At 40.7% G+C, this 27,247-nt stretch overlaps 1 protein-coding gene across 5 annotated transcripts in view; it reads right to left on the bottom strand.

Annotated features, from left to right (window-relative positions):
- The window catches only part of Sos (Son of sevenless), a 49,258-nt gene that overhangs the window by 8,723 nt on the left and 13,288 nt on the right, over positions 1 to 27,247 (bottom strand). Inside the window, exons 14-35 of one of the 5 annotated variants that reach the window (XM_069500687.1) lie at positions 26,782 to 26,911; positions 26,156 to 26,336; positions 25,643 to 25,714; positions 25,103 to 25,214; positions 23,908 to 24,064; positions 23,047 to 23,283; positions 22,175 to 22,270; positions 21,637 to 21,819; positions 20,645 to 20,807; positions 19,654 to 19,775; positions 18,878 to 18,988; positions 18,099 to 18,219; positions 17,159 to 17,230; positions 15,577 to 15,622; positions 14,005 to 14,061; positions 13,553 to 13,670; positions 12,399 to 12,513; positions 11,560 to 11,629; positions 9,943 to 10,023; positions 9,109 to 9,161; positions 8,559 to 8,632; positions 7,690 to 7,877 (exon numbers count right to left, since the gene is read on the bottom strand). In XM_069500687.1, coding sequence (XP_069356788.1) covers positions 7,690 to 7,877; positions 8,559 to 8,632; positions 9,109 to 9,161; positions 9,943 to 10,023; positions 11,560 to 11,629; positions 12,399 to 12,513; positions 13,553 to 13,670; positions 14,005 to 14,061; positions 15,577 to 15,622; positions 17,159 to 17,230; positions 18,099 to 18,219; positions 18,878 to 18,988; positions 19,654 to 19,775; positions 20,645 to 20,807; positions 21,637 to 21,819; positions 22,175 to 22,270; positions 23,047 to 23,283; positions 23,908 to 24,064; positions 25,103 to 25,214; positions 25,643 to 25,714; positions 26,156 to 26,336; positions 26,782 to 26,911 — 2,559 coding nt within the window. The other 4 variants (XM_069500686.1, XM_069500688.1, XM_034971894.2 and 1 more) reach the window with 4 other exon arrangements.

The following is a 27,247-nucleotide window of genomic DNA, read 5'->3' on the forward strand; positions in this document are numbered from 1 at the left end:
CGTTAATGAATTACAGCTCAGTATACATTTTAACTTTCAACCCCTCTCCTAAGGGAACCATGCTGAATTTCGGGATAAAAAGTATCCTATATCCTATATCCTTATAGTATGACGTCAAATCGTACCAAGTTTCATTGGAATCCATTCAGTAGTTTCAGCGTGATGCGCGGCCGTGATACAGACAGACAGACAGACAGACAGACAGACAAAAATGAAAAAAATTCCAGTTTTGGGTTCAGTATCGATTATAGAGTGCCCTCGAAAAAAAAATTTCAAAATATCTTCAATGTACAGAATTTCACCTGTTACAGTTTTATTATAAGTAATAAAATAATAATAATAATATTGATTCAGATACAAGTTAGCCCTTGACTGCAATCTCACCTGGTGGTAGGTGACGATACAGTCTTGCTTACGACTATTTCGGATCGGAAATTCTTGGATTCAGGTTAAATGCAGTGCAAAAAGAGAGATCATTAGGATTCCGTACCTCAAAAGGAAAAAGGAACCCTTATAGGATCAGTTTGTTGTCTGTCCGTCTTACAAATAAAGTACGCAACGCTTCGTACAAATAGTACTTTTTTATTTATTTATTCAGATACAAGTTAGCCCTTGACTACAATCTCACCTGGTGGTAAGTGACGATACAGTCTTGCTTACGGCTATTTCGGATCGGGAATTCTTGGATTCAGATTAAATGCAGTGCAAAAAGAGAGATCATTAGGATTCCGTACCTCAAAAGGAAAAGGGAACCCTTATAGGATCAGTTTGTTGTCTGTCTGTCTGTCTATCTGTCAGTCTGTCAGTGTGTCTGTCAAGAAACCTGTAGGGTACTTCCCACTGACCTAGAATGATAAAATTTGGCAGGTAGGTAATAACAGTTATAACACACGTAAGGGGAAAAATCTGAAACAATGAATTTGTGGTTACATCACGAAAAATAAATAAAAATGTGTTCATTAACGAATAGTTAGTATTTTCAACTTTCAAGTAAGATTAGTAAACCAAGTGTGATATCATATAAAAGGACCTTACTTGTACATCAAAACCGATTTTATTTATTTTTATCCATACTAATATTATAAATGCGAAAGTGTATCTGTCTATCTGTCCGTCTGTTTGTCTGCTAGCTTTTCACAGCTCATCCATTTAACCAATTTTGATGAAATTTGGTACAAAAATAGCTTGCATCCCGGGGAAGGACATAGGCTACTTTTATGATAAATAAGATTTAGTGGATACCGCTATTTTTCTGGAAATAACGTTAGATGCGAAACTTCAATGGGGCTCTCATATAAATAACTTATCGAACAGACAGTTCTGCTGCATATGCGGTAAAAAAGATTCGCCAGTTGACAGACATAGAAACGGCGAGACTAGTATATTTTAGTTACTTTCACAGCATTATGTCATATGGCATATTATTAGAAAAGAAAAAGAAAGAAAAGAAAAAACGTTTATTTTTTAAAGCTGTACCACACATTACCAGTTACCAACTGGTTAGGTTATCCCAGCGCCTCTTATACTTGAGTAATAAAGTCAAAAACCTCAAGTAGAAGAAGCGCCGGAATAAAGTATGTCATGTGTGGCACAACCCAAAAAAAAAGGTCCCTACTCAGCATAAATGCATATTGTCTTGCACAAGTACAAAAACATACAGCGCTGGTTTTCAGTAGAAACCCTGATTCAGATGGCACCACGGAATTATTATGGGGTAATGCTGCTGATATAAATTCTATTTTTGTGCTGCAGAAAAGGGCTGTTCGAGCCATATATAGTATGGGACCACGAGAGTCGCTGAGAACTAAATTTAGAGAAGTTAAAATTATGACAGTGCATAATCAATATATTTTTGAAAATTTATTGTACGTATATAAAAACATAAATAAATTAACAAAAAAAGTGACTGTCATAAGTTCAAAGTGACTGTCATAAGTTCAAAGTTTTCATAAAACGTAAACTAATTAAAAAATCCTATTACATTGTAAAGGATTATTTAAATGATAAGCAAGCTTGGGAATGAGTTGCTCGGCTTTGTGATAGTTCTAATAAGTTTAATTTATGATTTTGTAAAGTGGTGATAATAAAAAGAATACCCGGCTGAGTTAGCTGTGGGCTCTTCTCAGTCTTGGGCACGTTTGGAACCCTCGTAGCGTTTGCGAAATAATTATCACCACTATATTTTACAAATCCAACAACTGACAATCGAAAAGAGTAATTTATTACCTATTTTGAACAAATCATTTGACTTTGACTTTTGATCCCGGAAAATCAAAGTTCCCACGGGATTTTTAAAAAACCTAAATCCACGCGGACGAAGTTGCGGGCATCATCTAGTGCATAATAAATAGTTTTTGATTTATCATGCAAAATGTCAAAAAATACTATTTACCTATTTATTTATTTTTATTTTTCACTAGCTGCCCCGGCGAACTTCGTACCGCCTAACAGTCGATTCTTTTTCAGGAATTTTTTAAAAATTTTCTCTCCGTAAGAACCATATTCGTACTTCAAGGAATATTATAAAAAAGAATTAGCGAAATCGGTTCAGCTGTTCTCGAGATTTGCGATCAGCAACACATTTAGCGATTCATTTTTATATGTACCGAAATTCTAGTTACATAGTAGTAATAAATTAAGTTACATTGTAAATGCTTATCTCTAAACGGAGATTTAGAGATAAACATTTTACTATTGTAGTACGGAAACCTCGGGGCGCGAGTCTGACTCGTACTTGGCCGGTCGGTCTGTCGGTCGGTCGGTCGATTTATTTTAGAATGCATCGTATCGACAGCTGGTGGTAGTAGTTTACATATATCCTACTAATATTATAAACTAGGTGAAGCTATGATAGCCTAGTGGTTAGGACGTCCGCCTTCTAAACGGAGGTCGGGGGGTTCGATCCCGGGCAAGCACCTCTAACTTTTCGGAGTTATACGCGTTTTAATTAATTAAATATCACTTGCTTTAACGGTAAAGGAAAACATCGTGAGGAAACCTGCATGCCGAGTTCTCCATAATGTTCTCAAAGGTGTGTGAATTCTACCAATCCGCACATGGCCAGCGTGGTAGACTATGGCCAAAACCCTTCTCACTCTGAGAGGAGACCCCTGCTCTGTAGTGAGCCGGCGATGGGTTGATCATGATGATGATGATGAGGTGATGCCCACGACTTCGTACGCGTGGATTTAGATTTTTAAAAATCCTGTGGGAACTCTTTGATTTTCCGGGATAAAAAGTGGCCTATGTCACTCTCCAGGTCAACCATACCCATGCAAAAATCACGTCGATCCGTTGCTCTGTTGCGACGTGATTGAAGGACAAACCAACGAACCAACAAACAAACACACTATCACATTTATAATAGGTGTAGTGATGTGTGTGTGTGGATGTTTGGATGTTTGTTACTCAATCACACAAAAACGGCTGAACAGTTTTGGATGAAATTTGGAATGGAGATAGATAAAAGTGTTAATTTAGGGTATACCCTAAATTAACACATAGGCTACTTTTTATCCCGGAAAATCAAAGAGTTCCCACGGGATTTTTAAAAACCTAATTCCACGCGGACGAAGTTGCGGGCATCAACTAGTAATAAAATATAATTTGGACTTATCCGAATTCCGAAAGTCAGGGTTGTCAAATCACACTTTACATTATAAAGGCGAAATTTTGTATCTGCGTGTGTGTGTGTATAGGTTTGTTACCCTTTCACGCAAAAAGTACAAGACGGATTTGGCTGAAATTTGAAATAGTGATCGCTTTTGAAAGAGTTCTCGCGGGATTAAAAAACCACTATATCCTCGCGGACGAAGTCGCGTATATCATCTAGTTACAAATATAAGTATGTAGGTCATATTGTGTGCTTAGACAATTTAATTATATACTTGAGTTTTCGTGTAACAGAAACAAAAATGGATTGGCGGAAGAGGAAAAAGAAACGGTTTACACTCGCAAAAGCTTCTCGCAAAAGCAAATCCCTTGCAAAGAGGAGATCTATTAAAATTCATCAGAATCTTTCCAAACCATAATATTATCTTGTGATGATAATGCCATTACTTTTTCGGGGTTATTCCCGTGCGTCACACCCGACGTGAGTAACAATGTGACTCGACGGGAATTTTATTTGACTGAATATGTACTTTTCCGGGATGCTGAATTTGATAATGACATTTATTTTCAAATCCAAAATAGTAGACATGCACTTTTCACAAAAAATAGAAATGGGTGTCGTTTTCAGGGTTTCCAGGATGCTGGTTTTGATAATGACATTAATTTTTTAATCTAAGATGGCGGGCCAGCACTTTTTATAAAAAATAGACGCGAGTGTCGTTTTCAAGGTTCTCTAGGATGGTGAATTTGATGATGACATTTATTTATTTTTAATAAATACTTATATATTATACTTCTATTTTAGTGGATCACGGGATTTTCTTTGGCAAGGAAACGACAAAGCAAAAAATCGAATTGAATTAGATTATGATGCTATCACACCGTACCATTTAGAGCCAGCTTCTGAAAGTTTGACACTGTGTTTGTAAGTTGATATTATTTAGATACTAGCAAATGCCCACGACTTCGTCCGCGTGGGCTACACAAAATTTCGAACCCCTATTTCACCCCCTCCAGAGTTGAATTTTCAAAAATCTCTTCTTAGTGGATGCCTGCGTCATAATAGCTATCTGCATGCCAAATTTCAGCACGATCCGTCCAGTAGTTTGAGCTGTGCGTTGATAGATCAGTCAGTCAGTCAGTCAGTCAGTCAGTCAGTCAGTCAGTCAGTCAGTCAGTCACCTTTTTCTTTTATATATTTAGATTAGGAATTAGGATTAGGATAATATAATTATTATGTTACTAGCTGCCCCGACGAACTTCGCACCGCCTACAGTCGATTCTTTTTCAGGACATTTTTTAAATTTTTCTCTCCATAAGAACCATCCCCGTACTTCAAGGAATATTATCAAAAAGAATTAGCGAAATCGGTGCAGCTGTTCTCGAGATTTGCGATCAGCAACACATTCAACGATTCATTTTTATATAATAATATAGAGATTTACTATTTGTTGTCAGATTTGTCAATGCTGAATTATGTTGTATTTTAGTGACTCAAGGCATTCCTTTTAGAAGAAAACAAGGAAAATAAAATGAATGTGCCCAATATACGTACCACTGAAATCCAACATGATGCTGCAACATTCAATTCCGTACTAAATATTGAAAGGTCTACCCATACCATACTTGTAAGTTGTTATGCTATGTTTTTTGCATACATTCTATATAGATAATACTCACAATATATTTACGTTGATTGTATGTTTATTAATTCCAGAAATGAAATGGAGAGCTTCAATAGTTCTGCGTCGAATGATACATCTAATGTGACTGTTGAAACAGAAAATGATACATATTGTGTTTATGTGTGTAGTGGGCTTTTAGAGGGAAATTGAATTGTACCTACTTCCTACTTATAAAAATAAAATTTTCATTTTTGAGATCAAAGTGGAATTTATTTAGACTTTTTTATACACAAGTAGATGGTATATATAGTTTTTAGTCGCTACTAATAGATAAGTGTAGGCAACAAAATTTATTTTCACAGACAAACGAATGTGTAATCATGTGTTCCTAATAGGTAATCCGCCAGCACAGAGAATTCAACTCCTAGAGTACGCATATACAAGGATTTACATGAAAACAAAATCGTAAAATGTTGGCGGGGGACAGGGGAGAATGCTTTGTTGTGATTGGTGGACTGACTAATAAAAACAATGTGCGGAATGAGGGTACCGAACGGGCGTGGGCGATGATTCATTTAAAATTCCGTGGGATCACCACGATTTAGCAATGCAATTCCTTAGGTACAGCATCAGGGTCGAGAAGTGGGTCTTCGAGTTCAATGATAAAGTCTTTACTTGGTAGATATCTACCTACCTCTCAATATCAATTTATAACCGACAGTTTCAAAATCCCATAAGTTTTGGTGGTCATGTCCCCTGCAGCATCAGGATTGAGGAGTTGAAATCCACATTTTATATAGGACAATGTTGCAAAGTTTCTTTATCAATTAAAAAAAATACGCAAATCGGTTCAGAAATCTCGGAGATTTCTGTGTACATAGGTAGAAAAACACAACTCCTTTTTTAAAAGTCGGTTAAAAAAGTATCCTTTGTTAATTCTCTACTTGTCTGTAAAAGTCCCGTCAAAATAGGTTCTGCCGTTCCGAAGATTAGCCCGTTCAAACTTCAAACAGACAGACAGACAGACAGTTTTTAAAAAAATTTGATTCAGCTGTTATGGTACAGTTCAAATAACAATATTATGAGCTTGCGGTAGTTATTTCGAAATTACAGACAGACACTTCATAGAAGTATGGATTTCTATAATATAATATAAGTACGAGTTGTTTATACACGCTGAGGTAGTAGTTACCTAATAGGTATGTATGTAAGTGAGATTTTATAGTATTCATCAAAAGATAAGTAGGTAATCATTATCATTCAAAAAAAATTTAAAAATATCTATTTCAGTAGGTAAAACAATTTCACATAGTGCGTAGTAATTGGGACCATCCCAGTAAGTGTTTTAGTATTGCTACGAGTACTCGTGGCAGGCGACCCCGCTCTTCCATAAAATCTTATACAATAATAATTGAAATAAGTAGTTCCTTCATAAATCATATATTTACAAAAATTCATCGGTGACATCTGTCCAACTATCTGTGTGCCATCATCAATATATCCGGACGCTAGTGTGAGCGCATGCACTCGCTACACTGCTCATCACTGAGTCTATTTCTTTCTATCACAATGTTAGGTGAAATAGCATACAGGTTACCCACGTGGGCCGAGCAGTTCGGACGTGCATCCAGCGTCACCTTAAGGCAGACATTAAAGTATAGTGCGTACATTTGGAGAACTCACTCGCCATATTATTTGCTCTGTGTGGTCAACTGGCAAGTCAAAATTACGATTTTAGGCCATAATTTAAATTAAGGGTGAATCGTACATTTTTATTTTATTTATTATAGTAGAGTCAACAGCGAAATATTACAATAAGTTTCTTAGACGCTAATTACAAAAATATGGCCACATTACATACACCATTTGACACATAGAACAAATATGGCGAGTAAGGTTCTTAAAATGTATGTGTCGGGATAGGCCTGCTGCCTTTATAAAGATAATGATGATGATGATTAACGGATACGTCAGGATTACAACATATTAGATTAACCGAGCCTTTGTGGGCGCACTAACAATATTCTCGCACTACGAGAGACAACACAGACTACCCTCAACAATAACTATCGCACCCTCATTTATGAGTCATGTCACAATAACGTCTCCTTTGACTAGACAACCCTAAGTAACACTACCTAGGTCCCTACCTACACCGGCTCCTCCATCCCCATACCGGTCCCAGACCAACCAGCTAACCTAGCACACCACAACCTAGTACTATAACCTCAAACCCACAGTACGACACACAGTGTCTAATGAGAAGTGCCCTCGACAACCCACACGAATAATGAATCAGTTCGCACAGCTCATTCGGTTTTATAGTCTCATAAAAACGGTGAGGACGATTACGTAATGTTCAATGAGCAATCTGTTTACAATTAAAGACGGCACTGGCGTCATATGCTTTATATTTACGCTGTGATGGTTGTAACATGGAGCGGCTACTCACGCGGCGGTGTGCCGGCGCTGCAGCAGCGCGGAGCTGGCGGGGCGCAGCAGCTCGGGCGGCGGCGGCGGGCGCGGCGGCAGCGGCGGCGGCGTGCTGGAGGCGGGGGCGGCGGGGCGCTCAGAGCCCGCGGGGGACGCGCCCGACGGGGAGCCGTCCGTGCCGCACCACGACGCGAAACCCGAGCACGTCTACCAAACAAGCTCGTGAGTTAGGGTTTTTTTCTAACTTGACAACATGATCAACCCACCGCCGGCTACTACAGCACCAGAGCACGGGTCTCCTCTCAGAGTGAGAGGGGGTTTCTAACTTAGTTGTATTTATTTTTTGCAAGCTGTAAGTGGGTCTACAATTATGCAGAACAAGATGATGTCCAAAGAACAATGGGAACTCCCGTGGGAACTCTTTGATTTTCTGGGATAAAAAGTTTCGAGTTCCTTGTCTTAACTCAGATCAAATCAGAAATGAGGAGATCCGTAGGAGAACTAAAGTAACCGACATAGCTCAATGGGTTGCGAAGCTGAAGTGGCAATGGGCAGCGCCCATAGTCGTAAAACCGATAGACGTTGTGGTCCCAAGGTGCTAGAATGGCGATCTTGCACCGGAAGACGCAGCATTGGAAGATCCCCCACTAGTTGGACGGACGACATCAGACGAGTCGCAGGGAGCCGCCGGATTCTGTCAGCGTAAGGCCGTGGCGTGTGGAAGTCCCTACAAGAGACCTATGTCCGTGGACGTCTAACGGTTGATGATGATGATGATGATGATGTCTTAACAAACAGACACACAGACAACGAAGTCCTCCTATAAGGGTTCCTTTTTCTTTTTGAGGTAGGGAACCCTAAAAAAGAAGGAAAGTAAAGCAAACTTACGAGATGTGGAGTATGCGGTGCCGTAGAGTCCCTCCTCTTGCGCGGGGGCAGTGGAGGGGGCGCCGAGCCGTCCGCTATAACGGACAAACAAACATACATGAGTTAGGAATAAATAAAGAATGACTACAGTACGCGGCTGAAAGTAATGTACATCGGCCTTTAGAATGACATTTCAGCTTTGTAGAGCGTTGTCTCTGTCACTCATACCTATTATGACGTTTTGTCGGTCTCTACGACAGAGACAATGCTCTGCAAATCCACTATCTCTTAAGGTCGATGTACATTACTTTCTGCCGCGTACTGCAACTCAATTATTCCTACACTAGCTAATGCTCGCGACTTCGTCAGCGTGGATTTAGGTTTTTAAAAATGGTTGTGACATAGGCTACTATTTATCCCGGAAAATCAAAGAGTTCCCACGGGATTTTTAAAAACCTGAATCCACGCGTACGAAGTCGCGGGCATCAGCTAGTAATAAATAGTTTATATTGTTCAAACAAATGACTGCTTTCTTTACTCTACAACTTTTATAAAAAATAATATTACTTACAATGGTGGTGCGCTGATGGAGACGTTGTTGTGGAAGGAAAACTAAACGCCGCTCTATACAAACAAAAACAATATCCATTATTACAAGATAACAGGAATCATCACAAGCTAGTTGACTATGCCAAAATTGTTTTCTCTAAAAAAGGCTTAAAGTTTTCAAAGACAGTTTCCCTGTATCTCCTATGGTTTTAGATTTCTCTATACTGGCGTCGATTCTCTTGTTTTTCTCTAAACTAAATTTAGAGTATCTGCATCTCTTTCTTTTTAACATTGCTAAAAAAGGACGGAACATGAATTTTAAATTTAACGACACTAAATTTTAGTGCACACTACTAATTCGACTGGCAGCTAAAGTCACGAGGTTTAACAGCTTTAAATTAAATTTAAAACTGTTAAACTGTGTCTGTCCTTTTCATATTACATTGGTAAGAAGGGTATGCGAATAATCTAAGTTGTGATCAGAATCCGTACCAATGTCCCAGTTAAAGAAAACACTGTATAGTGATTTCTTCAAGCCAATTGCCACTGGTAAAGTGCATTGAATATATAGTTCAATCCACGAAGACGCGCCCTGATTATTTTTCGTGCGGGGAAACCACGGGTGCGGGGAGTGATTTTTATCTAATTTATCTTCTTGTGCGTGTGCCCACATCGCGGATCGGTTACGACTTACGATAGAACTTACACTCTAACAGTACACAGCACATTTGCATTGTAAACGATTGGGACAAAGAGTGGGGCGCGTAATCATGGATTGCCGATTGAACTATCCATACTGGTCTGGCACTACAAAATGGCGCCAAACAAGAAAAGAAGAAGAACATAGTGAAATTACCTGTCTGGCACCATGGGGCTGATGGGCGGCGCGGGCGCAGGAGATCTCTTGGGGGACATGGCGGGGCTTTTGTGAGTAAGGCTGCGTCAAGAATGAGTTATATAAGCTTTACAATCAGACTTTAGATGGCTCGCTTCCTTAAGTTACGACGCAACGGAAAATCTTTTCCTGCATCTAATATAAAAGGGCACTCTGTTATTGCTATACTTGTAATAATAATAATACATGCAACACAAAAAAACACCTAAGTAATTTGTACCTTAACATATTTTAGATACTTTAGTTAGTGAACTTAGTCTAGTAAACCGAGCGTCAATTTCCAGTTACATTATTTATACGACACAGGACTACCTAGTGTGGGTACCATTAGAAAGTGTTTAAATTTGACAAAACTGTTTTGTTAAATACATATTTTATCACTTTAATTTTTTTTCAGACAAGATATTTAAATTATGGCAGAAACACATTTGTAAAACCCCACCCCACACTAATTAGACTAACACAGAAATTCATAGTCAAGATAGGGGCTTCTTTAAAGGACTATTCAAACGACATGTGTCATATTCAACATTTATGCAATGCATTAAGGTTGTGTATGACACATGTCGTCTGAATAGTCTTTCAAAGAAGCCCCTATCTTGACTATCAATTCCAGTGTAAGTCTTTGAAGACATACTACCATATTATTATTATCTTTTTCGCAAGGAGTATCATGAAAAAGCCAGCTGTATATTTTAAAAAAGAGATTGCGTACAATGTACAATTAGTACTTACAGTAAAATTATTTATAAAGAAGTTGTCACACTAATTGTTATTATAAAACTGTTATATTATTTCTGTAATTTTTATTGCACGTAATTTTGAATGATTTAATAAAAAATTGAAACAGCAAACATAATATTACGAGAACGGTCTACGGGTGATAAAATTCACATTTGCTTTTATATCGCAAACGGTTTTTCACCGAAATCGATACTTTACCAAATGTCCCGTCTAACTGTTGCTATCAATTAACGGCAATCCCACATGCTGTTATAGTGATTGTATTGAATTACATCTATACTTATTTATAAATATAATCTTTCACATATACTTTCAGTGGAAAAATTCTGATTCCCAATTTTAAAATATCAAGTTATCATAACCGTATTATATTGTTAGCGTTTAAGCAGTTACAGGCCACAAAATGGAGTCAGGGACGTTGTTTTCGTTGTTGTCTTGTTTATATACATATAGGATGTAATTAGAATGCTAGCAAAAAATTTGCACTATTATTATACTACCTAAACACAATCCAATACCAATATTCATTTGCCTTATAACTGTAATTTTAGTGATTTAGTATTTTTCAAACCCGCAATGTATAGCGTGCCAAATTCGGAGTTAATGCCCCGTTTACGACGCGACATTGACCACTCGGCACTTATTTACGCAACGTTCGTTAACCTCTAGTGTCAGTCAGATGTTCTATTTGCAATACATTACGAACTTTTAAAAAGTACAGGATTTTTTATGTGGTATTTATTAGTACTATCACCTGTCTTCATTTTTGCTAGCGTTCTATTTACACATTGTATAATTAGAATGGCGTAAGTATTTACGTAATTAGTATAGTACCTGATCAATTCGGGGTGCTTTGGACTAGGTAAAGGCCGGTCGGGCGGTTCAGGCGGAGTATCGCTTAATGCTGAAAAAAAATATTTTTTGTTCTAACAGTGTTTTTTTATAACTGGACCCGCGCGGAGAGTAGAGCTTTTGATTGCACATATTTTAAAATTGAGTGTTAGGACATTGAAATGAGGTTTGTTGTGGCCTGTGGGCTCTTCTCAGACCTGGGCGCGTTTGGAACCCTCGTAGCTTTAGTTTTAAGTACGTATTAATTATCACCACTATATCATATCTTACAAATAATAAATTTATGACAATCAGGAAGCGTAAAATTTTACCAATTCTGGATAAATAATTTTGAGTTTATTTACATTTATTTTCTTTATTGACAAGAGGATGCTCGCAATGGTGTGCTAAGCAGCACAGGAGGGGCCTCGTTGTCCAACGCCAGCACAGAGTTAGTCTGTGGTACGGGAGGTATGTTGTTGCGGGGAAAGTGAAGACACTCATTTCTGCTGCTATACTCTGGTAAAGTGTTCTGTACCAGTGTGTGGTGAAGAGTGCCTCCTAGGCAGCACAGGAGGGGCCTCGTTGACTGACGCCAGCACAGAGTTTGTCTGTGGTACGAGAGGTACGTTGTTGCGGGGAAAGTGAAGACACTCATTTCTGCTGCTATACTCTGGTAAAGTGTTCTGTACCAGTGTGTGGTGAAGAGTGCCTCCTAGGCAGCACAGGAGGGGCCTCGTTGACTGACGCCAGCACAGAGTTTGTCTGTGGTACGAGAGGTACGTTGTTGCGGGGAAAGTGATCTCATTCCTGCTAATATACTCGGGTAAAGTGTTCTGTACCAGTGTGTGGTGAAGGGGGCCTCCTAGGCAGCACGGGAGGGGCCTCGTTGTCTGACGCCAGCACAGAGTTAGTCTGCGGTATGTTGGTGCGCGGTGGTAGAGAAGGCACTTGTTCCTGTTAATAAAACTCGTATTTAGAAAACATGTCATTCATTTTGTGAATTATTTTTCTTCATCTCAAGTTTTTTTTAACTATTAAGATGCTTCCTATTCAGGGGGTCGAAGGTTTGATCCCGGGCCTCTAACTATAGGGTTATGTGTGTTTTAAAGAATAATGCTTTAAAAGTGAAGGAAAACATCGTCAGAAAACCTGCATGCTTGAGAGTTCCCCATAATGTTCTCAAAGGTGAAGTCTGCCAATGCGCACTTTGCCAGCGTGGTGGACTATGGCGAAACTTTTCTCATTCTGGACACGGGACACGGGACACGTGTCACAGTTCACGACAGTTATGAAAGTCAAGCTTTCATCTACACTGGCAACTACCTACGTATTTTAACGCAGGGTAGGCTATGAAACGACTAGGTATCTAACGTCGCAAACCGAGTTTCCTTAGACGCCATCTCCACGGAAGGGAGTATCCCGCGATAGTATCGCTATGTGGAGATTGGCCCATACAGTTTGTATCGAATTTTATCACACGGGAAGACTATTACCGTGATCCTCTCGTCCGATGAGATGGCGCCTTACTCTAGATCACTCTGCCCGTGTTCAGTAGTGAGCCGGCGATGGGTTGACGATGACGATGATGATGATGAGTATGTTTATATGTGTTAATAATTGGGTATTTGCCTACTTTTGAATTTGATAAATATTATTACTTTATTATAAACTGGGATAAAAATAATGACGTACACTGAAAAAAATATTAAAATCCGACAAAGATTTACAAAGTTACAGGCATTTTAATTTTGGAGTGGGAGGGTCTTCTATCCCTTTCTCGCAAAACGAAGATTTGTATGAAACCGCACGAAGCTACTATGGCATTAGTAGGTGTGACGTCAAACTGCTGTATCGCAATCTCTGTCTAATCAGAAATATTTAAATATTTATAACTTTTTTGTTCCATTTAATTACTTTTTTCAGTTTACATCATTGTTTTTATTCTAGTTTATAATAAAGTAATAAAAAAATTGGAGTCAAATACCCAATTTACCTGTAGCAGTTCCGGCTTCTTGTTGTTGTAGGCGAGGTGCTCCATACTGACACTGACAGTCGACTCTGGATACGGCCCCCGGGGGGACAGAACTGGCTTTCGAGTCCATATGCTGCAACTAATATTTATACAGCTATACAAAATACACTTTAATAGTAGTTACGAAACTGTTGCATAATACCTAATTATGTCGAGTTTCATTATAATTTATCCTCATATCTTAAAATCCAAACCATAAAATCTGGGTAACTGATACTGATACTAAGCTTTTCTTGATAAATATTGCAGGAAACAACATTGAAGTAAAAAAGCGCGCCGCGTTAAGCGATGTAAATCATAGACTAGCTTTATTTAGAAGATGGCACTGATGCATGATGCTAATGAATAAAGAACGGATCTTCTATTTACAAACTTAAACAAGATTTAATAAGAAAATAATAATTTCAACGTACTTTGGAGAATGGTTATTTCCCGGCGAAGGTGGTTCATCTTTAGTTGAACCGCTACTTCTGTGAACAAAGAAATGTGAACATTAACATTTTCATTACATTTTATTACTACTTGATAAGGAATCACGGAAAAAATTACCTTATATACCACATAGGTTCCAGCCGCTCGCATGGACTGGGCAACAAGCGCCGCGGGGTGATTACGTATCTCGCGACAGGCTTGCGGCAGGTGTAAATCTCGCGATCATTGCTGTCAAACGTCTGGCTAGAAAGAGACAGCAATAGCCACAAAGCAAAATAAGAAGAAGAAGAGAGACAGCAAATGAACTGTCGCATTGCTACTGCTGTCGCGTTGCTGTCACTACTGCAACGTTTTACGTAATCACCCCGCCGATCTTCCCGAGAATCTGCGTGTATAATGGTAGCTGTTCAGCGTGCTGGTGGACTTGCTCATAGACTGGCCCAGCTTTACCAGCAAGTTGGAGCTCGAGCGGTCCAGCCGCTCCCGTGGACTGGGCAACAAGCCCCGATCTTCCCGAGAACCTGCGTGTATAATGTTACCTGTTCAGAGTGCTAGTGGACTTGCTCTTGTCGAACAAAGACAGCCCCTTGTCGAACAGGCTGAACTGGCCCAGCTGTGCCAGCGAGTTGGAGCTCGAGCGGTCCAGCCGCTCCTGTGGACTGGGCAACAAGCCCCGATCTTCCCGAGAACCTGCGTGTATAATGTTACCTGTTCAGAGTGCTGGTGGACTTGCTCTTGTCGAACAAAGACAGCCCCTTGTCGAACAGGCTGAACTGGCCCAGCTGTGCCAGCGAGTTTGAGCTCGAGCGGTCCAGCCGCTCCTGTGGACTGGGCAACAAGCCCCGATCTTCCCGAGAACCTGCGTGTATAATGTTACCTGTTCAGAGTGCTAGTGGACTTGCTCTTGTCGAACAAAGACAGCCCCTTGTCGAACAGGCTGAACTGGCCCAGCTGTGCCAGCGAGTTGGAGCTCGAGCGGTCCAGCCGCTCCTGTGGACTGGGCAACAAGCCCCGATCTTCCCGAGAACCTGCGTGTATAATGTTACCTGTTCAGAGTGCTGGTGGACTTGCTCTTATCGAACAAAGACAGCCCCTTGTCGAACAGGCTGAACTGGCCCAGCTGTGCCAGCGAGTTGGAGCTCGAGCGGTCCAGCCGCTCCCGTGAACTGGGCAACAAGCCCCGATCTTCCCGAGAACCTGCGTGTATAATGTTACCTGTTCAGAGTGCTGGTGGACTTGCTCTTGTCGAACAAAGACAGCCCCTTGTCGAACAGGCTGAACTGGCCCAGCTGTGCCAGCGAGTTGGAGCTCGAGCGGTCCAGCCGCTCCTGTGGACTGGGCAACAAGCCCCGATCTTCCCGAGAACCTGCGTGTATAATGTTACCTGTTCAGAGTGCTGGTGGACTTGCTCTTGTCGAACAAAGACAGCCCCTTGTCGAACAGGCTGAACTGGCCCAGCTGTGCCAGCGAGTTGGAGCTCGAGCGGTCCAGCCGCTCCTGTGGACTGGGCAACAAGCCCCGATCTTCCCGAGAACCTGCGTGTATAACGTTACCTGTTTAGCGTGCAAGTGGACATGAACTGCATCGAGGGTTCCGTACCTTGGAAGGAAACGTATACATAGTTATTTGGTTTAAGTATTTGCCCGCCTCAAATACAAATTCCTTCTCCTTGGGACCGCATAACTAAGTTTGTTTGTAGTACAGGATTATCGCAGATTTTTTAAAAGTGACTTGGTTTTATTTTTACTGTAACGTACTGTAATGTAATATACTGTTTACGACAACATCTATCACCTCTATTTCAGATGTTTTGCTCAGCAAATTCCTGAGATAATTATTTGGAGGTTGGTAGTTTGTTTAGGTATTTTAAGATTGTGTAAACGAAGCCCATTCACCACTTGATCTAGCATTGATTTTTTTTTCCTCTCATTTATTTACACAAATATCATTCGCATCATAATTTAAAAACGTGTTTAAATAACAAAAATAACAAACAATAAAAAAACAGAAAATACAAAAATAAAATGACAGGAGCAACAAAAATTAAATAACAGAAAAATGAAGTAACAGAAACAACACACAACGAAACGACAGAAATAATACGATAGAATTGAATTAATCGTTTATTTTGACTTGATTATTTTTTTGCAATAACGTTAGGCAAGCATTATTTAATACTATTCCTTTCAAGTCGCATTTAGTTGTTACTGAAATAAGCAGCTATGACGGTCGCACGGACGAACAGAGGCACTAAATAGCACCATAAGGCTAAGCGTATGCTGAGCCGCAAGCGACGTAGTTCAGAGCAGTGCAGATATTGCAATGCATGAATGTACTGAGAGCTGTGTATGATACGGCGCAGGCACGTGCGACGCAGACATATTGTGCGTCACGTAGTGACGGCATAGATTTCTGCATGACACGCGTCATGCAGAAATCTGTGTCGGCACGGTCACGTCAACCCAGAAATGTCTATTCTTTGTACGAACTAGAACGAGTTACTCAGCTGTGTCGCATACGCTATCTATCGCCTTAACTGCCCTGCCTTATCCTGCAACATTGTGCTACACCAGCTGTGTCTCAGCATAGACTTAGGCTTGGTGTTCCCTTTTTACCATTTAAGTACGGAACCCTGAAAACAACTCAATATTTTTGACACCGAGTACTATAGTTGAGCCATTCCAAATGTGTGAACTGAGTCATATATCATTTAGTCATTTTTATCGGACCTCTCGCTCGCACTTACAGGCCTTATGGATGGAACTGGAACATGATGTTCTGGTGTTGTGTGTTAACAGTAAAAAAAAAGGATTTGTCGATAGTCGATAACAGGTTATAAAGAGCTACCTATAGTATGCGACAGGTCGAGATGGCACTCGGGGTGGGGACGCCCTGCACACCCGCTAATCCAGTGCTGGCGAGCGCGGGTGACGTGCAGTGGGTGTGCGAGGCGTTTCCCTGCCCCATACCCTGATTACCTGATGCAATGATTTATGACTCAGTTCGCACGTTTGTAATGGCTCAGCCATAAGCGCTTTAGTATGGATATGGATTTTATACCGACTTCCGAAAGCCGGCTCGTCCACAAACATCAAGGGCGTGATCTAACTGTATACATTTACGCTGTGTACTCACTGGGATCGTGTACGTTGAGCGAAGTGACGGACATACCGTCCCACGCACTCGTCGGCGACAGTTGCGAGAGACCTGTAACGGAAATTTTAGATCTGAAATATATGTGGAATACCTATGGTCCGCGTCTTCGTCCGCGAGGACTACACAAATTTCAAACCCCTATTTTACCCCTTTAGGGCTTGAATTTTCAAAAATCGGACGTAGACGTCATAATAGCTATTCTGCATGCCAAATTTTAGCCCGATCCGTCCAGTAGTTTGAGCTGTGCATTGATAGATCAGTCAGCCAGTCACCTTTTATTTTACAAGTTCTTGAAATAAAAGCTTTAATTTTTTTTCCATTAAAGTACAGTTCAGCTGTTTCACGGCTCTGAATTCTAGGTCCGCGCGTCGCCCTCGACCGTTTACGTAAGACGTATGCTATTTTCTGTTCCTTTTGTACTGTCTATGATTTACATCGCCTAGTGCGGCACGCGCATACGCAACGGACTGCTGAATTTTGGTGCCAAATGCCATAATCAATTCCGGCGGTAATCAAATCAAACCTTTAGAATGAGATAGCAGATTTGTAGAGCATTGTCTCTGTCATTCATACCTATATGACGTTTTGTCGGTCTCAACGACAAAAGCCGAAATGTCATTCTAATGGCCGATGTACATTACTTTCTGCCGCGTACTGTACTGTATTTTGGTCTATAAAGAAATTCTTTAAACTGAACTCAGAATTCTATGGAGTCTCATGACTAAATAAAATTTTTGAATTGCTTCTAAGTTAGAACAACTCAGCGTAAGCTTCTAACTGCCGTACTCAGAATCACTTAAAACGAGACAGAGCTATATCTCTCACATAAATCTGTATCGTTTTAACTAAATCTTAAGTAACGATTAGCGACTCTGAGTACGGCTTTTAGTAAAGAGAGAGAGTAAAGTGTAATACTTACTACACACGTCGTCGGACACAGATGAGATGGACGACGTGGACTCTCTGTAGTTTTGCGCCTCGTGGTGCCGCCGCGACACTTTCACAGGTTTCAAGGACAGCTCCGAGGGGTACTTCCGTGGCTGAATGGGGAAGTTTCATGATGATGTTCATATTTAAAGCAATGGAATTAAAATATAGATAAATATAAAAGTATAAACAAACTAATAAATCATTGAAAAACTCTATCTACTATGCTATTATCGATATGAATATCGATAAAATACGAAAGACGGTCCCATACCTATTAAATGTCATTATGACAAACGTCTCAGTAGGCCGATTGTCTAAAACCGGCATCAATCATTATTACAATCTCAATTGTTCTGATTGGCTGAATTTGTGCGATTCTTGTTGCAACAATGCACTGTAGCCAATAGTGAGCGAGCGTTAACCAATCAGTGATGATTGCGATCGTGATATTGTAGCTGTCATTCTCCCGCAATCGCGCAGCAGTGGCCCTACCGCGGTTGTTTGACAGCTACAATGTCACGATCGGAATCATCTCTGATTGGTTAATGCTCGCTCACTATTGACCACAATGCATTGTTGCAACAAGAATCGCACAAATTCAGCCAATCAGAACAATTGAGATTGTAATAATGATTGATGCAGGTTTTAGACAATCGCCCTACAGGTATCAAGCTATGTTTTATGTACTATAGCATGGTAACTTAGTGTTTACCTTGTAATTTTTTTATCAAATAAAGATTTGTTTATTTTAAAAAAAAATCTCACCACTTTGATCATAGGTTTGCTTCGGGGTTCGATCTCCAGGCTTTTTTCGTACAAGTAATTCGCCACCACATTGTCTTCCATGTCCGGGAATGGGTCCAGCGTTTCTAGGAATGCCTGAAAACAAATGGCTACATTGTTTTACGTTCAAAGCACATTGACGCTAAACTGGACGCACGACACTCTTTCCGGTGAGAGGCCACCATCTATAGCATTTTATTCTTCAGATCTTTTTAATTTCTGATATGATCACGTGATAACCCTGTACCTTCTCATAAGAGCGGCGCTGTAAAGCGCGTCGCTGCGCCTCACGGCATGCATACCGTTCACTTAACTTGTCCACTGCGGTCATGTTGGCACCATTGCTTTGTTTGCTTTATTCCGTAGATTTTAGGGTTTATTATTGTGTGACCTGCAATGGTGCCAACATAACGTCAGGGAACAGGTGAACGGTCTGTAGAGAATATTTTGACGCAAAACAACGCGCTGCTGTTATGCGGTCCGGCCTTAAGGCCTATAGGAAGCGACAATGTTTTGGAGCCGTAAGTCATCACTGGCAACAGGATTTTATCAAATTTTTTTTTAAATTTAGTTACAAGCTAGCCCTCAGCTGGTGGTAAGTGATGATGCAGTCTAACTGGAAGCGGGCTAACCTGGAAGGGGTATGACAGTTTTTATTAAACCCATGTCCATTTTGTTTCTACACGGCATCGTACCGGAACGCTAAGTCGCTTGTAGGCACGAAATTATGCAAATGAAATACGTTGAATGAATCAACTAACCCTGGTACGAGGTTCGACCGTGAGGCAGTAGGGCTGATTTTGATACTGCTGAATCTCGCCTGTAATCTCCGCCACTTTCCGCCGTTTAGAGAAGTTGATCAGCTCTGTGTTCGGTAGGTAATCTGTAAATGAAACTAAACGTCAAGCGGCTCTTAGACGGCGGCTACACGAACGAGAGAATCGCGGCGATAGTCTCGCCTTGCCCCCAAATTCGACACAAATCTTATAGACCTATCTCCAGAGGACGATACTGCCGACGATAGTAGGTCGGAATCGTTGCTATTCCCTCCTACCAAGTACCAGCTTGATTGTGAGTAGGAAAGTTTCTATAAAATACGCCCAAATAACAAGTAATCCTCCAGTTTTCAAACAAAGCCCCTGCATCTTTTTCAGCACGCAGAACGGATAGAACGAACAGAATCATTTTCTATGATTTGCCACTCCAAACTGTTTTCAAACATACATTTTTGTACTCGCCTTTATCAAATATCAAATCCTCGAGTGGGGTATTTTGATACCCCACTCGAGGATTTGGTCTTGGAAAAAAATTCAGCCCGCACAAAAAAACGCATAAAAGCCGCCATTTTAATTTTTTTTTTAATTTTACGTACTACGCGAGTGACACTCGCGCCATCAAGACATCAAGACGTATGACGACGTATCGACATGATGACGTATCATTTATCAAAATCGGTTAAGCCGTTGAGTAGTTACGAGCGGACACAGGAACGGACAATATATGTACCTATATACATATCGTACTCGACAGGTCGAGATAGCAATCGGGGTATGAGGCGGGGGGTGGGGGCGCCCCGTACATCCGCATGTCACCCGCGCTCTCCCGCACCGGGTTAGCGCGGGGGCTGTGCGGGGCGTTCTTCTCCGATTGCCATTTCGGTCAAACACAACCCTCCTTTTGAGCTTCGTCGCAGTCGGGTAAAAAAAGTGTTTGAGTTTTCTGTTCCGACAGCACTGATATCACTTAACTTACCCAAGTTTCCTTCCTCGATGTGTAGAATGTTGGTGAGGTACATGCCAAAGAAAGGCACGCAAGGGGGGTTGATGCTGCGCAGTTGCTCCTGGTACCGTCGGAAGTGATCCGAGTTCAGTTCCCGCAATTGCTCCAGCGAACCCTTCAGACACTTCGATACCAACTAAGGATATAAAAAGATGTGTCAATCAGTACCCTTATTAAAGTAAAGTAAAGTAAAATATGCTTTATTGTACACTAAAACAAAAACAATAGACATATAACAAATACAACATGTACAATAGGCGGCCTTATCGCTAAAATAGCGATCTCTTCCAGGCAACCTTAGGGTAGAGGATATTATAAAAATTATTAGTTATTACAAATGCGAAAGTGTGTTTGTTTGTTGGTTTGTCCTTCAATCACGTCGAGACTCGAGACAGAGCGACGGATTGACGTGATTTTTTGCATGTATTTAAAGACTTGGAAGAGTGACTTAAGCTACTTTTTTTCTGGGAAAATCAAAGAGTTCCCACGGGATTTTTTGAAAACCTAATTCCACGCGTACGAAGTCTCGGGCATCAGCTAGCAATAAATAAAAGAAAAAGCTGACTGACTGACTGATCTATCAACGCACAGCTCAACTACTGGACGGATCGAGCTGCAATTTGGCATACAGATAGCTATTATAACGTATAGTATGCGACAGGTCGAAATGGCAATCGGGGCCTTGCGATATAAAATAAATGTGTAAATGCGATTTTTATAATTAAATGCGAAAGTGTTTTTGTTTGTTGGTTGGTTGGTTTGTCCTTCAATCACGTCGCAACGGAGCAAAAGATAAACGGATTTTTTGCATGGATATAGTTTGGGGTATGACATACGCTACTTTTATCCCGGAAAATCAAAGAGTTCACGGGATTTTCAAAACCTAAACCCACGCGGACGAAGTCGCGGTAAGCTAGTTTATAATATGGGTAGTAATTAGTATGGATCATTGAGGGTCTTCATACCTGAAAAGTCGATCTCAACCGATACACGGAGGCAGATCCGCAGGCCGAGACCACCGCTAGGACCCCGTTGAAGTTGTTGAGGTCTCGCAATGCTATCGCTACCTCTAGAAACCGGCCGAGAATCGCCACTCTTTCTTCTAGGTTTTCACTTTCAACGATCCATTTCTCCATCCATCGTGTAAACTAAAGACAAAAAAACCAGTCATGTGATTTATCAAACTAAATTTTTTTATGATTCAACAACAAATTCACGGATTTCGGATTTTGTCCTTACCTACCTACCTGCCAAATTTCGTGATTCTAGGTCAACCCTGTAGGGGAGTACCCTACAGGTTTCTTGACAAACATGACAGACAGACAACAAGGGTTCCTTTTTTCCTCGTGAAGATCAAAGCCAGCATGCTGGGGTTTATGAAAATTCTGCATTGGTAAATCATCACTTTACAGATTAAGCGAACTCTAAATAACGAATCCGTATCACGAATCACGATTGGTAAAATATACGTTTTAATAAAAAGATAAAGGATAGTAAACTTACATTGGTGGTATGTTTAATTATCCTAAGTAGGTTGGGGCTGCTCATCTCCTTGTCTTTTTTGGTCCACACCGCTCCCACTAACTCCGAAGGTTTTACCTGATAACAACAAATTTTAAATGTAATTTGTTCATATCTAGAATATTAGGGAATGTAGCATGAGATGTTGAGGAATAAAAAGACCCCTAAACGGATTTTGGGGATGCATTGTACTGAAAAGGAGACCTAAATTGACTTAGGACTTCGGGGTTTTTTTTAAAACCCGTGCGAAACATTTTGCTTCATTTTATCTTACAATGAGGAAGTTTCAGGGACAGCTTCAATAAAATTTTCATAGATGTCTCTTGAATATTGCGCATAGGTCGCCACGAGAGAGGAAAAATTATACCTATATCTATATGATCTATGCTTTAATGTTTAGGTCGGGTCAATCAATGACATAGATGAAGAGTAAGAGCTAGCGTGCACTGCAATTTTCCTTACGTTTCTTCCCCACAAAATCTGTGAACTATAATAGAAGTAATTAATTAATTTCCCATCCGATTTGAATTTAAAAATTTAAAGCATATATGATATAGATTTAGGTATTATATTTCGTCTTTAGTGGTGGTAATTCAGCGCCATCTATGAAAATTTTCTCGAACGTTGCCTGGAAACCTCCTCATTGTGGAAAACCTTTTCGAGTAGATTTCTGCTACTCGGTATCACTATTAGACTGATTTAAGCGTCAACTTTGTCGTCTTAACATTCGTCTACTTATAGATGAAAAGTTCTTCTTAATAGGGATTTTTACAGCCGGCTGATGGAAACATCTTATACCCTATTAAGGAAGTGAAGTGAGAAACCATCGACTCTAAAGTTAGGACTAGACGAACCTGTCGGTACAGCTGGAACTCGAGCAGAGTCAATTGCCTGGCTAACTCTAGAGGGTGCAACGCCAGTGGGTTCCAGCCGTGTCGGTCAGGATCAGCCAGGTGACGCAAGGGCGCGGGTGGCAGGCGGTCAAACACGTGTGATACGCCCGAACACGCCGAACTGACCGACCATTGCGATCCCGATGTGGAGATCCCGCTCGCGATCGAATCGGTATCACTTTGACTGCTTTGAGCACACTAGACAAGAAAAAAAATATTAGTGCGAAACATAGGCGCGGTTGAAGTGAAACTTCTATGACTCAACTATATCCTTATCCTGATATCTCAGTAATATATTATTATTATGAATGGGAAAGTTTGGATGTGTGTTATTTCTTAACGCCACAATGACTGAATCGATTTCTATGAAATTTCAATGAAGATACCCTGAATAAACACAGACTACGACTTAACGATATCCTTATCCTAATATCCCAGTAATATATTATTATGAATGGGAAAGTTTGGATGTGTGTTATTTCTTAATGCCACAATGACTGAATCGATTTCTATGAAATTTTAATGAAGATACTCTGAATAAACACATAGGCAGAAAATAATGTTCATCGGACTTTAGAATGACATTTCGGCTTTTGCGCGTTGTCTCTGTCACTCATACCTATATGAAGTTTTGTCCTTCTAAAGGTCAATGTACATTATTTTCTGCCGTGTACTGTACTTCACATACGAAGAGTTCCCTCGGGACTTTAACACCTATATCCACGCGAACGAAGTCACAGACATCATCTAGTACGATATCAAGAGTAGCGTATCAACCAGTCATTTGCAGCTTTAAATCTATATTTCATTTTGGATCCTTACCTTCCTCTGAACCGTCTTGAGCACACTTTGTACCCATTTCTTCATAGGTTTTCCGTCCACTGACTCCAGAAAATTTTTCAATTTGTCCAACAGAGAAGGTTCACGCTCGAAGTCGTAGAAATGTTGATCCACCCAATGTCGTAACACGTTTATTACTCTGCAACAATCAGATCAATCAAAAAATCAAATCTGCTGCTCGATTGCGGGAAAACTACATCAATCATTATTACAATCGTAATCGTAGTGATTGGCTGAATTTATGGTATTCTTGTTGCAACAATACATTGTAGCCAAAAGTAAGTGAGCATCAACCAATCAGAGATGACTGCGATCGTGACATTGTAGCTGTCATGCTACCGTAATCGACAGAAACAATCGAATGACGTAAATCTATGGAGTGTAGAAGGGAAGTGGCAGAAGACGCAGTGTTGGAAGACCCCCACTAGGTGGACGGACGACATCAGACGAGTCGCAGGGAGCCGCTGGATTCAGGCGGCGCAAGACCATGACGTGTGGAAGTCGCTACAAGAGACCTATGTCCAGCAGTGGACGTCTATCGGTTGATGATGATGTAGAAGGTAAGGAGCACGATCTCCGTGTTTCGTGTGTCCGTTAAAATGTGCTAAATCTGGGTGGCGCTACAATAGCCAGTGAGGACATTTTAAAAACAGCAATAAATTTAAAATCGAGTAATAAACTACGTAACTGCGTACAGTACGCGGCAGAAAATAATATACATCGGCCTTTAGAATGACATTTCGGCTTTGTGAGCGTTGTCTCTGTCGCTCATACGATGTTTTGTCGGTCTTAACGGTCTCTACAAAAACCTAAAGGTCAATGTACATTATTTTCTGGCGTGTTCTGTAATAACTACGTAAATTGTTGAGGTATTGTATACTGGATTGTAACTAAGTACTCTAGTAAAAATATTAAATTTACTACCTCAGCATACTTCACTCTGTTAACAACTTTTAACAACATTCATACTACTACCTCAGCCGACGCCAGCGCCAATTTGGAGCATTTTTGAAATATTATTTACTGTTTATAGCTGGACACTTTTTCAACTTTTCCCCCATAAGAGATCGTGCTCCTTACAGGGATAAAGAGCACTATCTCTTATACACACTCCATACGCAAATCGAACAGAATCGACGACGCTATGTTTGTTATTCGCTCAATCTAGGGTACTTACCGGAACTTGACAGGCTGTAGAAATTCTTTCCGGTACCTCTTCCAGTCTTCCCGGGCCGTGTTTTTGCTGAGCTTCTCCGCGTCGCTACTCGCTGAGATCTCCACACATTCGGCTATGAAAATACATTAGTTTCAGACTGGTTCTCTGGTGCGGAAGACTGCGATTTATAATATTTTTCATCTGCTGGTCTATTACGGAAAAGCTACATCAATCATTGCTATTTATGGTATTTTTGCTGCAATAATGCATCTTAGCCAATAGCGTGAGTGTGGGCGAATCCGTGACTCGATTACGGGAAAATGACAGCTACAGTGTGACGATCGCAATCAAGGGCTGACGCCCTTGACTGCAATCTCCCCTGCAGGTAAGATCTGGTAAGATCTGGTGGAGTAGGTAGTCTGCGTTGTTACTGAGAGTATCATGACAGAAAATCCCAATAAGTCATGAGTCATGACCTCATGGTCCGTATTTCGTAGTTTCGTATTCTAAAAAATAATATGATGTATCGAACTCGATACGAAAAGTTTCATAATCGTATACCTATATCAAGGTCTAGGTCCAACAACGAAGCATTGGGACTGATGTCCTTCTTGGGTGGCTTGATCCTCGGGACTGGCAGCGTGCAAACATCAAATAGAGTCAAGCGGAAGTATTATAAATCTATTGCGCTTAAGGGTATCTTATAACTTAACATATCAATACATAGAATTTTTAACACACTGTACACATTCAGTTTTTGATGGTACGGAATGCTTGCGACTTCGTCCGCGTAGACTACACAAATTTCAAACCCCTATTTCACCCCCTTAGGGGTTGAATTTTAAAAAATCCTCTCTTAGCGGATGCCTACGTCATAATAGCTATCTGCATGCCAAATTTCAGCCCGATCCGTCCAGTAGTTTGAGCTGTGCTTTGATAGATCAGTCAGTCAAGCAGTCAGTCAGTCACCTTTTCCTTTTATATATTTAGATTAAACTTATTTGGTCATGTAATATTTTAGAAATTTGCATCCGTTCCCTTTCAGTGTAAATAGCTTAATTCTGTAAAACTTACCAGATCTCGGCGCGTCGTACACCAAATGCGGTTCGGGAATGTCGAACCGCTCGATGAGAAGCTCGAGCAGTTCGGCGGGCGTACAGAACGATCGGTAGGTCGTGAGGAATGTCCGCACGAGGTTCAAGTCCGCGTGCACGTGGTACGTTAGACGTTCTACCAATTTTAGTAACGTTGCACCCTGGATGACAAAAGTTTAGAATGAAATGCTTTGATAGTTCTAAGAAGTACAAGTGATTTAGTAAAGTGGTAATAGTAAAAAAGAGTTTGTTGTGGGTTCTTCTAAGACCCGGGCGCGTTTACACTCGTAGCTTTAGTTTTAAGTTGAGGTATTAATTATCATCACTGTATTGCAAATTCAGCAACTGAATTAATAATTAAAGTTTGAGTTTTGAGTTGCCACAAATAGTAATAACTACGAAGTGTCGACTGTCGACCAGCCTACTGATTCGCTAGCTCAGTGTCTAATGTTATGTTAAGGGAGAAATTTTAAAAAGCTAATAAAATTTGCATATGCCGGTGATGCGACCTTGAAGGTTTTAACCGTCCCAAAATCGCCCAACAAAGCGACTCGCACTTGGCCGTTTTTTTAGACAATATAACAGAATATGTATACGTAAATTTACCTTTATCAAGGGCGCTGGACCAGCTCTGTCCTCTAAAACGATGTTATCCTGCGAGTCCGGTTCCGCGAATCGGTATAGCGTTACTGGCGGTAGTTGCAGCGGATGCCTCTTTTCCAGGTCTAGCAGTATGCTGGAACAAAATATCACGTTGTTCAGCCATTTCTGACCACCTTCCTGGCGCAGTGGTGAGCGCTGTGGTCTTATAAGTGAGCGGTCCCTGGTTCGATTCTTGGCTGGAGGGCTGGGAGGCTACGGCCGTGGCTAGTTACCACCCTACCGGCAACGGTGTACGATGCCGTGTAGAAAGTAGAAACCGATAAGGGGCATGCTATAAAAATTATACACAAATTAATTTGAACACTTCCCTGGCGCAGTGGTGAGAGCTGTGGTCTTATTAGTGGGTGGTCTCCGGTTTGATTCCCGGCAACCAATAAGGGGTATGGGTTTACTAAAAAAAAAATCTTTT

The sequence above is a fragment of the Maniola hyperantus genome, chromosome 9, assembly GCF_902806685.2.
Source record: "Maniola hyperantus chromosome 9, iAphHyp1.2, whole genome shotgun sequence".
NCBI classification, from domain to species: domain Eukaryota; kingdom Metazoa; phylum Arthropoda; class Insecta; order Lepidoptera; family Nymphalidae; genus Maniola; species Maniola hyperantus.